This window comes from Macadamia integrifolia, chromosome 6, assembly GCF_013358625.1.
Source record: "Macadamia integrifolia cultivar HAES 741 chromosome 6, SCU_Mint_v3, whole genome shotgun sequence".
NCBI lineage: Eukaryota > Viridiplantae > Streptophyta > Magnoliopsida > Proteales > Proteaceae > Macadamia > Macadamia integrifolia.
In genome coordinates, this window is record NC_056562.1 from 1,060,915 (window position 1) to 1,074,643 (window position 13,729).

At 38.4% G+C, this 13,729-nt stretch overlaps 1 protein-coding gene across 2 annotated transcripts in view; it reads right to left on the reverse strand.

Annotated features, from left to right (window-relative positions):
* The window catches only part of LOC122081408 (DExH-box ATP-dependent RNA helicase DExH3-like), a 34,217-nt gene that overhangs the window by 5,254 nt on the left and 15,234 nt on the right, over positions 1 to 13,729 (reverse strand). For both annotated transcript variants that reach the window (XM_042648528.1, XM_042648529.1), the window contains 9 exons: positions 13,291 to 13,386; positions 11,916 to 12,104; positions 11,634 to 11,793; positions 11,359 to 11,489; positions 5,461 to 5,628; positions 5,103 to 5,375; positions 4,282 to 4,476; positions 315 to 518; positions 108 to 177 (listed from right to left, as the gene is read on the reverse strand). In XM_042648528.1, coding sequence (XP_042504462.1) covers positions 108 to 177; positions 315 to 518; positions 4,282 to 4,476; positions 5,103 to 5,375; positions 5,461 to 5,628; positions 11,359 to 11,489; positions 11,634 to 11,793; positions 11,916 to 12,104; positions 13,291 to 13,386 — 1,486 coding nt within the window. The remainder of the gene's footprint in view (positions 1 to 107; positions 178 to 314; positions 519 to 4,281; positions 4,477 to 5,102; positions 5,376 to 5,460; positions 5,629 to 11,358; positions 11,490 to 11,633; positions 11,794 to 11,915; positions 12,105 to 13,290; positions 13,387 to 13,729) is intronic.

Genomic DNA, 13,729 nt, shown 5'->3' on the forward strand with positions numbered 1-13,729 from the left:
AAAAGAAAGGAAGAAAGAAAGAAAGAAGAAGAAGAAGAAGAAGAGGAACACCTTGACGTTCAAGTAAAGGAATAATAATTATAAACATGGACAAGACAACGTCATACCCAGGATAGTCAGATTCTCATTCTCATCTAGAGCCCCAATGATTTTCAAATACTCAATAGCATTTTGAACCTGAAAGATAATGCGATTCAGATACTTGTGTAACATGAGAGAAAGGCATGCAAAAAAACAGATCATGATATGACACATTGTGTCAAATGCAAGTATTCTTGAATGTGATCACTGAGAGAGAACCAAATAAGCTTTACCGATAATAGTTCTGGAGACTGCAAAGCCCTAGAAAGGAACTCTGAAATGCTTCCAAGTTGTAAGCTTTTGATTTGCAGACAAAGTGATTGCAAAGGTGTTCGTAAGAGTTCTGGCAATTGATAATCTGCAAAAGCATCATACACACATCTGGGATAAAGATGGTAACACTCTCCAGGTTGAACACGACCAGCCCTTCCTCTTCTCTGCCAAAGCCAAAAAGAGGCTACCTTAAATATCTAGATGCAAAGTTTAAATTATATTAAAGAAGAAAAAAAAAAGATTAAATACAAAACGGAAGGCAATTTTACCAATTCAAAGTCACTAAACGTTACCAACAAAAAAGGAAAGTGAGGAGAAACGAATACTGCTATTTGTCTATACCAGACACAATACAAAACTAGAATGAAAAATAAAAGACAACAATTAAAGTAGGCGTGCTCTTAAACCATCTTTTAGCTGATGAATGCAATTAAAACATACTATGCTTCCTTAAATTGTATGCGCAGGAACATGAGCATTTACAAGATTTTATGCCTGAGTGCCCCATGTATGCAGCCAAGTATAAGAGTTGCAAACAAGTCCAATAAATCGGAGTTTCTTGCAAGTTTCAGTGTGAGAATGAACTAGGTTCTGAATATTCATTGACTGTTGAAATATGCGGATGAATATGCTTGATGTGTCTCTCCCAGATTTTACCTAATATCAAATGCTACTCAGGAATCTGATTCATTTCTCATTTCGATCCAAATGATCAACATGATGTTTTTAGTAAGTCCTTTCTTTTAAATATTGACAGATTTCGATGGAATAAAGAGAAGGCCTGTTGTCCAAAATAAATGAGCCACTGTTCTCATTGATACTGGTAGATAAAATCTCTTTTATTAGAACTAATTTAGTATTCTGTCAAAAAGGTACTAAAGTTATAGAATGTTAAGTGACAATTCACAAAACTTTTAACATTAATGCATGTTAAATTATGATTTTAACCATGAATAATAAGCCAAAAAAGGGCCCTGACCCAGTACTGGTCCCACCTAACGGGGTCCTGGGAGGGCGGAGGGGTAAGTTTGGAGAGGCCCTAACCATCGGCATTTTTTGTGCAAAGTAAACACTCTCAAGTCAAGAGGTATTTACCCTGACAGACGAAACCTTTTACCATTGGTCCAAGCACTGGCCCAACCATGAAAATATGCAGAGTACTAAAATTAACACTAATGCATGTTAAATTCTGATTTTTAAACATGAAAAATATGCAAAGTACTAAGGATGATTATGAGCTGTATTTCATATTTTCTCTCTCTCTCACATATATATATGGGTGTGTCTTTATTTGTAACTAGACTTCAATTGCCCCTCAGCATTAACTTGTATCCAATCGAAGTCAAGTTTGAGCCAGTCATCCAGAGGCTTCACCAAAATTGACTGGAAGAAGGTACGGATACAACAGAATCTTGGGAAAAACACACTTAAAAGGTTGTGGGGTTGGTGGAAGATACGATTCCAGCTGGTTTTGCTGGAGAAGTGATGTTATGGAAGTGCAATAGTCTCACTCACCAGGGTCTGGTAAGCGGCTGGGGTCCAGGGAGGGCGGAGAGCTTGCAGAAGGGAGTCAAGAATGGGAATGATCGGAAGATGCAATGAAAGAAAAGAATGACTTTGACAGACTTCTGTTTCTTCTTCTGGAAGGTTGGAGAGTCACTGGAGAATTCTTTTTTTGGTGAAATTAAAATGGGTTTTCTTGATCATGCTGGACAACAAGATGTTCGGCTCTGGAAATAAATGCAAAGAAACCCAAACTACTCCATCATAATAACAGTTCTCCCTTTTTCTCATAGTTTTCTTATTCAACTGTGTTGAGGAGGCTTTGCAGAAATCCTGGTGCTAACATTATTCTTCCTGTATTCAACTGAAATGGGTTCCAACAATTTTGGTGGCTGCCGACCAAATAATCTTCACATTTCTTAGATGGAGTCATGTCTGAGGATTAGCATGGATTGTTCCATCAATTTATTTTCCCATGGCTTGGCTGCCATCCAACGTTCTAACCAGCTACATCCCCAACTGTTCTTATCTACTTCAAAAGGCTTAAAAGATTCCAAATATGAATGCGATGGTGGATTGTTCCATCAATTTATTCTATTATTCTTCCCTTTTTCCTCTGTTATTTCCGAGTGATATTACTACTGTTTGAAACCTACTGAAGTTTCTTAAAGTTCTGTCGCTGATCAGAAGACACGAGTTCTCCCAATCGATCTCAGGTTATCAGGGTCTTATGGGATGCTGTCGATCCACTATTGCTGCCAGCTCTGTGATCCTCTTCAACCACCCTTTTGAGGGTTTAATGGGTCCCCCAGAAAGGACCTTCGAGGAAATTTTGGTGGCCATCAAAGCCCTGTAGCTGCGATTGTTGCAATTCTCCCTTTTGTTTCCTATTTCTGCCCTAAAATCAAGAAACTGCATATCATCCTATTCAGACAGCAGAAGATGATAATTTTTGGAGGTTTATTAAGGCCTACATCCAACACCTTGGACCATGGATCAAAATTCGGCCCATATCAAGCCAATCCAATACAAAATTACATGGTACATTGCAAAAGTCCAGGGTTTCAACTGGTTTCGAGCGGTTTCCACTCATTTTCGATCATTTCGACCGATATTTCCTAGAAATCAACTGATTCGACCAAAAAATGACTTGTTTCGTGGGAAACAAGTTCATTTTCACACATTTCAACCGACATCACCCATATTTGGACTGTTTCTCTTGGGAAACAGTGGATTGAAGCAAAATATTCAAATTTCTCTCTAAATCTTCGATTCTAGTCACATATTTTCCACAACCAAAGGAGATCTACATAAAGAAGAGTACTTTGAGCAAAAAAGTAAACCACATTTTCCCAAAAATTCATACTTTTTTACAAAGTAGTTATATACATAGACCATAGTAGAATGCTTTGAATTTTTATATGTTAGTTAGAATGACCCCGATCTACACATTCATGGTGTCGAAATTGTTTGTTTTAATCATGTATTTCCATTTCCAAAATGTAACTTATATGTAGACTTAGGCTAGTGTACAGCTTCACCCAACATACACTAGCAAACTTGGGTCAACACCACTAGTTACATTTTAGGTGTTTTTTTCATGAAACTAATTCATGGAATAGGTTAGAAATGTCAAAAATATGATGTACACAAAAAATCAAACAAAAAAAAAAAACACAAGTTGTGGGTCGAAACCATGGTTTCCACCAAGCCAGGAAAAAATCCATGGTTTCCTCAAAATTTTGATCGAAATATCGGTTTCTTGTCGAAAACCAATAGTTAGAACCTTGCCTTTGACCAGAACATTAGGCTCATCTGAGCCTAGGTTTGTGAGTTTCTAATTTTTTCCCTTGACCCTAAATTTTCTAGATTTCTGTATAAGTTCAATACTGTTAAGAACTGAACCTGAGTTCTGTGGTTTACTGAAGCTTTATTAGTGATTTATTTGGGTTGATAACATCCGTAATCTTCCTTACAATAACATGTCCAGCCACTTAACCATTGGCTTGACATTTCCATGTATCCTCTCAATGTTTTAGACTTTAGAGTCTAATATAACAATATGTAGAACACCACGCTCAACCAAAAAGTACAAAGTGAGGGAAAGGATATAAATTTCCAATCAACTGCCTACTAACATGGCTTAGAAAGGTTATAGAAGGAATGCTCTGATGATAATGAACAGAAAATAAAGAAGCATCGTGTGGAAATCACTCGCACATCCAATCATACATTGTCAAAAATATGGCATGAGATACATGTTAATTTACCCATCAAACAATACTATACTATAGCATGGTACATATCCATTTTACATAAGAAAAACCTCAATACAGGAATAAATCGCAGATTACAGTTTCACAGTCCTCACATTGTAACTACGAAAAATCACATATCAAAACTTCAACCACAACACAATCTTACTTGTCGAACAGCAGCTTTAGAAATCCACGAAGGCAGCAAACAAGGTGTGTTATTCAACGCATCATATGACGTCTCTTTCGCTTTTCCACAATCAACAACAAAAACCACATCATTAATGGTGATACTTGTCTCAGCCATGTTGGTAGCAAGCACTATTTTCCTCACACCGTCTTCAGGCTTCTCGAATATTAACCTCTACATGCAAACAAATAATTTATCGGCAATGCAAAGAGGAATATCATGCATGAAATGACTCGTGAAGCTTTAAAACAACTATGAACACTAAGGAAACGGGGAAAATAAGATATATGTAAAGCATGATAGCACTTTAGAGAATGAGATACAGCTCAAAACTCATACACCAACTAGGAAGAAACAGTACAATTCATGTTATAGAAACAGATTGTTGGCATGCAAAAAAGGCAGAAATATAATGTCCAGCTGCCCTAGATTTTGTTAAAGCAACCACAACAGCCTGATTGTAAAAGTTCACCAGAATTCATCGAATTTATTCAGCCAATATGAGCAGGTTTTATGGTAAAACATGTTTTGTTTCTCAAGGTTCAACTAAACTTAATCAGCCACCTAGATATGATGGCGACACAGATACAATCAGAAGATATCACACACACAAACAGAGACAGACAGACAGGATCAATGCACATGAAACAGAGATGGACGGTGAACACACTTGACACACACACACAGTATAATGCATTAGTATAAATGGATGATAAATAGACTTGTCTCCAAAAGATCTTACACATATACAGAATGTGATGCCAAACATACTGTCCATCAATGAGAAGTGTATGAACTACCTGGTCTGAGCTGGGCATGCAACCGTGGCAAGCAAGCAATAGAACTCTGCTTGGATCTCCCAAAAAAGGATGAGCTTGGAGTTGCTCCTTCAGAGCATTTATGTCATCCCACCCAGTCATGAATACCAGGATAGCACCAGGTCTCTCTTTTCTACAAATGTGTGATAGAACATTTTCTATGAGGTTAAAGCCTATAGAATCAGGATTCCAACAAGACAAAGACTCCCGGGTCCGTGGGCTGTATTCCTTAAGATCAGCAGCTTCAAGTGCATCCTGTTCACAGGATAAAAGCATTGAATACAAGGAAGAAAAACATGTAAGAAAGAACAGATCATGGAGCCTCACAAGATCTGCACACCTCAACAACAGAAGCAATTTGGCTCTTCCTCTTTCTGAGAGCTTGTTTCTGCATCTTCCACATTTTGTCTTGTCCATAATCATCTATTTGGTTATATGGAGTCAATCTATACCCAGTCATTTCAAGAACATTCTCCAGAAAATGAGCTCGAACTGGGTAAGTGAAACCCTGAAATTAGAGCACATATCCAATAAGTATTTATCAACCCAGTCACATCTAAAAGTAATAGAAGGAAACAAACTGACTTCCATCTGCACAGAACAGCATTATTTGATGTTTCAAAAGTTCAAGAAACTAGCATTTACCAAAGTTAACAGAAATTATGCACTGCCAGATATATCCCCATAATCTAAATACATTAGGTTGACAACTAGGCCACAGTCCATGCTAATCAACTTCCAGTGAAACAGAAGACTGGAATACGTAAAATCCCCACTATCTTGATACACTAATTGATGCCGCTACATGCAGGGGTGTATTTAATTGCTGGGAATATTTTTGACAATTTCTATTTTATCAATTGCCAGCTACATAAGGGTCCAAAATAGCTTGGAACTCTATTTTCAGTCTTAGAATTTGTTTAGGAATTTCCCTCTTTTATATATTTGGATGTAACCCACAAGTGCATTCAATTGATTATATAAAAAGGATAAGGTTTCTTACATGTACTAATACTAAATTTTGGGTAAATAACACATGGGGTACCTAATGTTTGGGGAAATCGTCAGGGAACAATGACTGGATTCAAGTTCCACTGTAGGAAACTCATATCGTTGAGAATCAGGGGCTTCCGCCCAGAAAGCTACATTGGATAAACAGCAAAGAGCCAGAAAAGTCATGCATCTTTCTGGAGTCCAATAATTAGTTTCTTTCTTCCTACAAAATAAATTCAAGTACCATATGCTCACTCCCAACCCGACACCACCTCCGTTGCTCCACCTCACCCACCCTTGTGGCCCTGCCTCCCAACCCACCCTACCTTCTCTACTTGGAAGCAAATATCCTCTTGACGTTAGCCAAACCTTTATTCACCTCTTCTTTCTAAAAGAAGTGTGAGCTCATCACCAGGTTTACTGGTTATGCTTGCTTAGGCGGGATAACATGCTACAGTCAAAACTTATCAGGTGACTTGGACTGGTTACAACTAAGGAGATTACGAAGCAAGTATCGGATGAAAATTTGTTCTTCCTAATTTTGAGAAGATGCTCTTCCACGAGAGGGTCAACTTCCACCAAGGTGATAGAAGTGTGGATACAACAACAACAACAGCAACAACAGAGCTTAGCCTTATCCCAACTAAATGGGGTCGGCTACATGGATCCGCCAAGGAAAAAAAAATTTTGGGACATCCCACTCACGAACAATCGGCAACGGATCCTAGCCCTCCAGACAGCTCTGTTAGATGCCATATTAGGGTGAAGATTTAACTTTTGCATGTCTCTTCCAACTAACTCATCAATGGTCATTTTTTGTCTGCCCCTAGCCCTTTTAGCTCCATTCATCTGCATCTGGTCACTCCTTCGTACTGGGGCATACAAGGGCCTCCTTTGGACATGTCCAAACCATCGTAACCAACATTCTCTGAGCTTATCCTGAATTGGTGCAACTCCTAAATCCGTTCTAACCTGGTCATTCCTTATTCCATCTCTCAGGGTTTTGCCACACATCCATCTCAGCATCCTCACCTCAGCCACACTCAACTTATCTATGTTACGCTTCTTAACTAACCAACATTCTGCACCATACATCATAGTTGATCTTATGGCTGTCCTCTAGAATTTTCCCTTAAACTTTAGAGGAATAAGTCGATCACATAACACTCCAGACGCCCCTCTCTTCTCCATTCCATCCATCCTACTTTAATTCGCTAGGAAACATCATCATCAAGCTCACCTTCTTTGTTTAACGTAGAGCCTAGATATCTGAAACAATCACATTGCGGGATCCCTCTCCCCTCAATTTTCACTTCCTCGCTATCAATCCTCAATCAACTGAAGTTACACTTCATATATTCCGCCTTTGTTCTACTTTTCTTAAGACCTCTCGATTCCAGAGTATATCTCCAATTCTCCATAGTTCCAACTTATCATTAATCTCTGGCACTGTTTCACCGACCAGTACAATATCATCTACAAAAAGCATGCACCACCGGACCTCTCCTTGAATATTCCTGGTTAATTCATCCATGACCAATGTAAATAGGTAAGGGCTCATTGCGGATCCTTGATGCAACCCAATATTAATCGGGAACTCAACACCTTGGCCTCCCACAGATCTCACACTAGTCACCACATCTCCATACATGTCTTTAAGTATATCCACGTATTTACTTGACACTTCTTTCTTCTCTAAAACCTGCCAGATTAGATCTCTGAGAACCCTGTTGTAGGCCTTTCTAGGTCAATGATGACCATATCAAGATCCCTTTTGTAGGTTCTGGCTTTTTCCATAAGCCTCCTAAGTAGGTAGATCGCTTCTGTAATGGATCTCCCAGGCATGAAACCGAATTGGTTCCCTGAGATATTAGTTTCTCTTCTTAAGCAAACTTCTATTACCTTCTCCCATAGTTTCATAGTATGACTCATAAGTTTTATGCCTCTATAGTTGTTGCAGCTCTGGATATCACCTTTATTTTTGTAAATTGGGACAATAATGTTTCTCCTCCACTAATCAGGCATCTTATTCATGTTCATAATCTTGTTAAACAGCCTGGTCAACCAAACAACTCCACGTGGTCCCAAACTCTTCCACACTTCAATTGGGACCTCATCCGGGCCTGGTGTCTTCCCTACTTTCATCTTCCTTAGGGCTTCTTTAACCTCGGTCTCTCCTATCTTGTGTACACACCTATGATTCCTGTTGTGGGGCAGGCTACTCGAACCACTCCTATTAGGGTTGTCTCCATTAAGCAAGTTACAAAAATACTCATCCCATCTCCTCTTTATGTCTTCATCCTTCACAAGCACTCTACCATTCTCATTCTTAATACATCGAACCTGGTCAAGATCCGTACTCTTCCTTTCTCGAATTTTAGCTATCTTTTAGATAGCCTTTTCCCCGCCCTTGGTATTTAAATTGTTGTAGAAGTCATCATATTTTCTCGCCCTTACTTTCCCCACAATTTTTCTTGCCTCGTTCCTGGCGGCCTCATATCTCTCTTTATCGTCAACTTCCCCAGTCCTTTACCAAAGTTTAAAGTTATCTTTCTTAGTCTTAATGGCAGCCTGGACCTCAACATCCCACCACCAAGTCTCTCTTGGGAACAACTTAGTACCCCTAGCCACCCCTAGAACCTCCTTAACGATTTTCTTAATGCAACCTATCATCTCATTCCAAATCGTGTTGGCATCCCCTTCACAATCCCACTTTCCATGCTTCACCACATTATCTGTAAAGAACCCCATTGACTCTCCTTTCAATCTCCACCACCTAACCTTAGGGCACACTTGGTTCCTTGTTTTTTTCTTCGGTAAACAAGAGTACATGTCCAAGATCAACAATCTATGTTGAGACAGGTATGACCTTACAATCCTTACACATCCATCTGTCAGGCCTTCTAGTGAGGAAGAGGTCTATTTGACTGGAATGTTGTCCACTTTTTTACGTAATTAAGTGTTCTTCCCTTTTAGCGAAAAGCGTGTTAGCAATAGATAGATCGTAGGCGGTTACGAAGTCCAAAACTGAGGTTCCCTCCTCATTCCTCTCCCCAACTCCAAAACCTCCGTGCACCTCTACATAACCTCTCCTATCCTTCCCAATGTGTCCGTTCAGATCGCCTCCCATAACAATCTTTTCATCCGGTCTAAAACTATGCATTAATTCATCCATGTGTTCCCAAAATTGTAGCTTGCAGCTCTCATCCAATCCTGCTTGTGGAGCATAAACACTAATAATGTTGACCACTTCTTTATCTAATACCATCTTTAAGGATATAATCTTGTCTCCCACTCTTTTAACATCTACCACATCGTTCTTCAAGTCTTTATCCACCACTATGCCAACTCCACCTCTTCCACTCTAGTCTCCCAAATACCAAAGTTTAAAGTCGTCCAACATCTTAGCTTTCATCTCTTTCCATCTAGTCCCCCAGAAGCAAACTCCAAGAGACGGACCAAGAGCAGAAATTGAGTTACATCAGTGAACTGAACATAAATATCAGGTTAAAATTTAAGTTAGAGCCTGCTAATAGGGGACTTCAGAGCAGTCGATGTGGGAGTTGGATCTGCCAAGGTTGCAGAAGAAAATTACAGTTATTTGAATGACATGTTGAAGACTTCTTCAACCGACAAACCTTCACCTGGGACTGAAGAAAGAAAATGTGAGCCCCAAGAAGTTGACAAAAAGAAGCCAGAGCCTTCCAACTTCCAAGAGTGACAAGTAGCTAAAGAAAATTGTGTGCCGCAAATGTGGTGAGAAAGGTCACTTTGGCAACAAGTGCCCCAATAAGATCCATCCTCTAACCATGGTTGAGACGTCGTTAGAAAAAATAGACGACAAGAATGACATAGAGATTTATAAGGGTTGTCTTCCTGGTCCAGATTATGACCTCGATGATGGTCATGATAATGAAGTTGAAGTTAAATCCTAGTCCTACTTTCTTCTTCAATGGACTAGTAGAGAAGGCTCCCCTTTTCCAACAGAATGGTACTCTATTGTATAATTGGGAATCCACAATAGTGCATATGGTTGTCGATATAGGTTCGAAAGCTAATCTCATTTCTTCCGACTTAGTTAGGGCACTTAACCTCCCACCAAAAGCTTCTTTTCAAGAAAATATATGTGTGTGAGGTTTGGGGACCAATGATGGAGCAAATCAATTGTAAGAGTTTGCTTATTCAAACGAGGAAGAGAACTTACCTAGAAAGCAGAAAAATTGGGAACTTTAAACGAGACTAGAAGACACTTTTTTTGTTCGGGAGGGAGGGGGATGAATAAAAAATTTTATTAGAAAAGAATCCAAATTGGTGTACAAAAACAATGGGGTAACCCCCCCCCCAAACACCAAAACAACAAGGGGAGTGACATCACTAAAATAAAAGACTCAAAGGAGTACCCTAAAAGATTTAGATGATGATGTTTCACAAGGAATTAAATATGATGGATGAAGTGGAGAGGTGCGTTCGGAGTGTTGTGTGATCGATGTATTCCTTTACAACTCATACGACCAGCTACAACATATGGTGCGGAATGTTGGGCAGTTAAGAAGCATTACATAGATAAACTCACTGTGGTAGAGCAAAGATGAGGATATTGAGATGGATGAGTAGAAAAACTAGGAAGGATAAAATAAGGAATGATCATATTAGAGCTGATTTGGGAGTGGCTCTAATACATAATTAACTACGAGAGAGTCGTTTGAGATTACATAGTCACGTTTAACAAAGGCCTTTGGACGCTCCAATACGGAGGAGTGATTTGATTTAGATTGAAGGAACCAAAAGAGCTAGGGGCAGACCTAAAACGACCCTAAGAGAAGTGGTGAGGACAGACATGCATAGCTTAGGCCTTGTATTGAGTATAACTTCGAATAAAGCTGATTTGTGGGCAAGTATTCATGTAGCCGACCCCATTTAGTTGAGATAATGCTGAGTTGTTCGTGTTTTGTTGCAAAGGAGAACAAAAGATTGTTTGATGATGTACTTCCAGATTGGCCAAGAATATGCTTTGGTATCGGTCCCTTCATAATAAGATGCATGATGGCATATGAGGAAAGCAAAATCAAGGCCAAAAACTTGGCTAATTAAACATTGAAACCTAGGGAGATATACTACAAGTAATGCTTCACTATCATGACAAACATCCATAATAAACATCAAAAAATCATAATTACTGGCAAATTGAAAAAAAGTTAATAAAAATCAGTTGCTTCTTCGCCCAGAGGTAGAACCCAGAACTTACCGGTATGTGTAACATTGGAGCCCCACCAAAGTAGGAAGAGAATAGCTCAGCATTCAAGGTTGCACTCATCAAAATCAATCTCAATTCAGGCAAACGAGGGAGAAGATCTTTCAGAACAATAAGCAGAAAATCTGCAACCAAAGCACATGGAGGTAAGAATTCACATTTTGGACATGCAAGAAGAAGAAAACCTGAATTAATTATAAGATATTTTTCTCTTTTTTTTCCCCTTTTAGTTGGTTGGTGGAATAAATTGAATCAAGATTTAGATTTACCTTCATTCATTCCACGCTCATGAATCTCATCCACGATTACATGACTTACACCTTTCAAATTTCTATCAACCAATAACCTTCTTAACAGGATACCAGTGGTGCAAAAAAGCAGGCGCGTATCCCTTCCTTTCATACCCTCCAACCGAACTTTGTAACCGACCTTTTCATAAGAGAGAACGAAGAAAAATAGAGTTTTAAGCCAAACATTCTTAAGGGATAAAGCCATTTAAGACATACAATTTCCTGACACAGGTCCTAAGAGTCACTCAACAAAAAACTCACAGATCCTCCCAATTTATCCCCTCTTTCTGCAGCAACTCTTTCAGAAACACTCATAGCAGATATTCGTCTAGGCTGAGTACAAATAATGTTACAGGTAGCTCCACGGGCAGCATCTATTTCAGATTCCAAAATGTATTGAGGAAGCTGTGTCGTCTTACCACAGCCAGTTTCTCCTGAGATGACAACCACCTGCAATAAAGACACCAAACATCATTACATGCAATGAAATCATCCAACTGCATATAACAAGTAGATATTAGTCACACAACAATGTTAACCCAATTACACCTGCACAATCATAATCACATTTCTGCACCTCTAATTTCAAACAGTAATTTTCAAGCAATAGCAACCTTAGAAGCATATAACTACTTTCTGAAACAGAACAAAATACTACTTAGATGGTACATAGGATGGATGCTGAGAAGTGAGAACAAATAAAGAAATGAAACTAGGGTATGAGAAATCAGTTTGGATTTGTGCAAAGTGCAAAAAAGGTTTAAGGACTAAAGTTATTTACTTGGGTTCTTGATAAACACATTGAGGGAGAAAAAGAAAAAATTACATATAAGCCTTTTAAACTTAAAGAAAGCATACTATGGTTTCTAAATAGTATCCAGAGAGATCATTTTTGGGTTGTAGAGTAGCCTTTTCAAGTTGGTATATATGGAGCTATAAATAATGATATATCCAGGGGTCAGCATTACTAGTAAAATGTAGAGGACAATGCTGATCATGGCTTAAAATATCACTATGTATCGTATCGTATTGGTCGGTATCGATACGATACACACCGATACAATACATGCACTATTGAAAAAAAAAATTGTATCAATCTGTATCGTACCGTATCAGACAATACATTCGAGCTTTATAATTCAGCCCATTACAATAATAAAAGCCAAAAACTAAAGGCCCAACCCAAACCTATACTAAAACCTGGCCCAAATTTAAACCGGATCTGCATTAAACAATCAAACATTATGCCCAAACGTTAACAAATGGAAATAAAATAAAAATAACAATAATATGCCAATCCAAAAATTAAAACTTGATATCCTAATAATCTCTGAGCAACCAAGTGGCATAAGTTTCTACCGAAAAAAAAGTGGCATAAATCAAACTTATTAACTGTCAAAATGAACTGATTTTTTTTTGGACAATAAACAGCTCCCTGCAAAGCTTCAGAAAGGAATAGTGAGCATTAATTCCAAACTAAAAGAGTTCCAAATAGTTAAATGCGTTATTTCCGGTAACCTGTTAACAGTATACAATACTTTCAAGGCTCTTCACAAGTCAATCTTAAGCAAATCCACATGTAGAAGAGGACATTGCAATAGAAATGAACATTAACACTGGAAAACAAAGTAAATACCTGATTCTGTGAGATGGCCGTTAATAAGTCATCCCTTTCTTTAAAGGCAGGGAGACTTCGACGAAACTCTAACATTTTTTGTCCCTCTGGTGATTCCTATACAAGCCATACACAGTAACATCAGCAATATAACTAAAAAAGCAACTAAACAATTACACAAATTATGCCTTTGTTACATAAGGTAGAACATTTACTACAGAACACCACTAGTTACTAATATCTCCCAAGGTCTCTTTAATGAAGAAAAAAAGCAGTTTCATTCTCAAACTCATCACCACAGTGAACAAAGATTGTAAGGCACACAAAACAATAACACAATAAGGTTTTGGATGTTGTTGTTGTTACTGAGTTACTCAATGTTAATGCTTATAGTTCTTTTACAAGGACGTTTAACTTTTTCCAAAAATGGAATAAGCGCTAATATTTTTTTGGCACAACT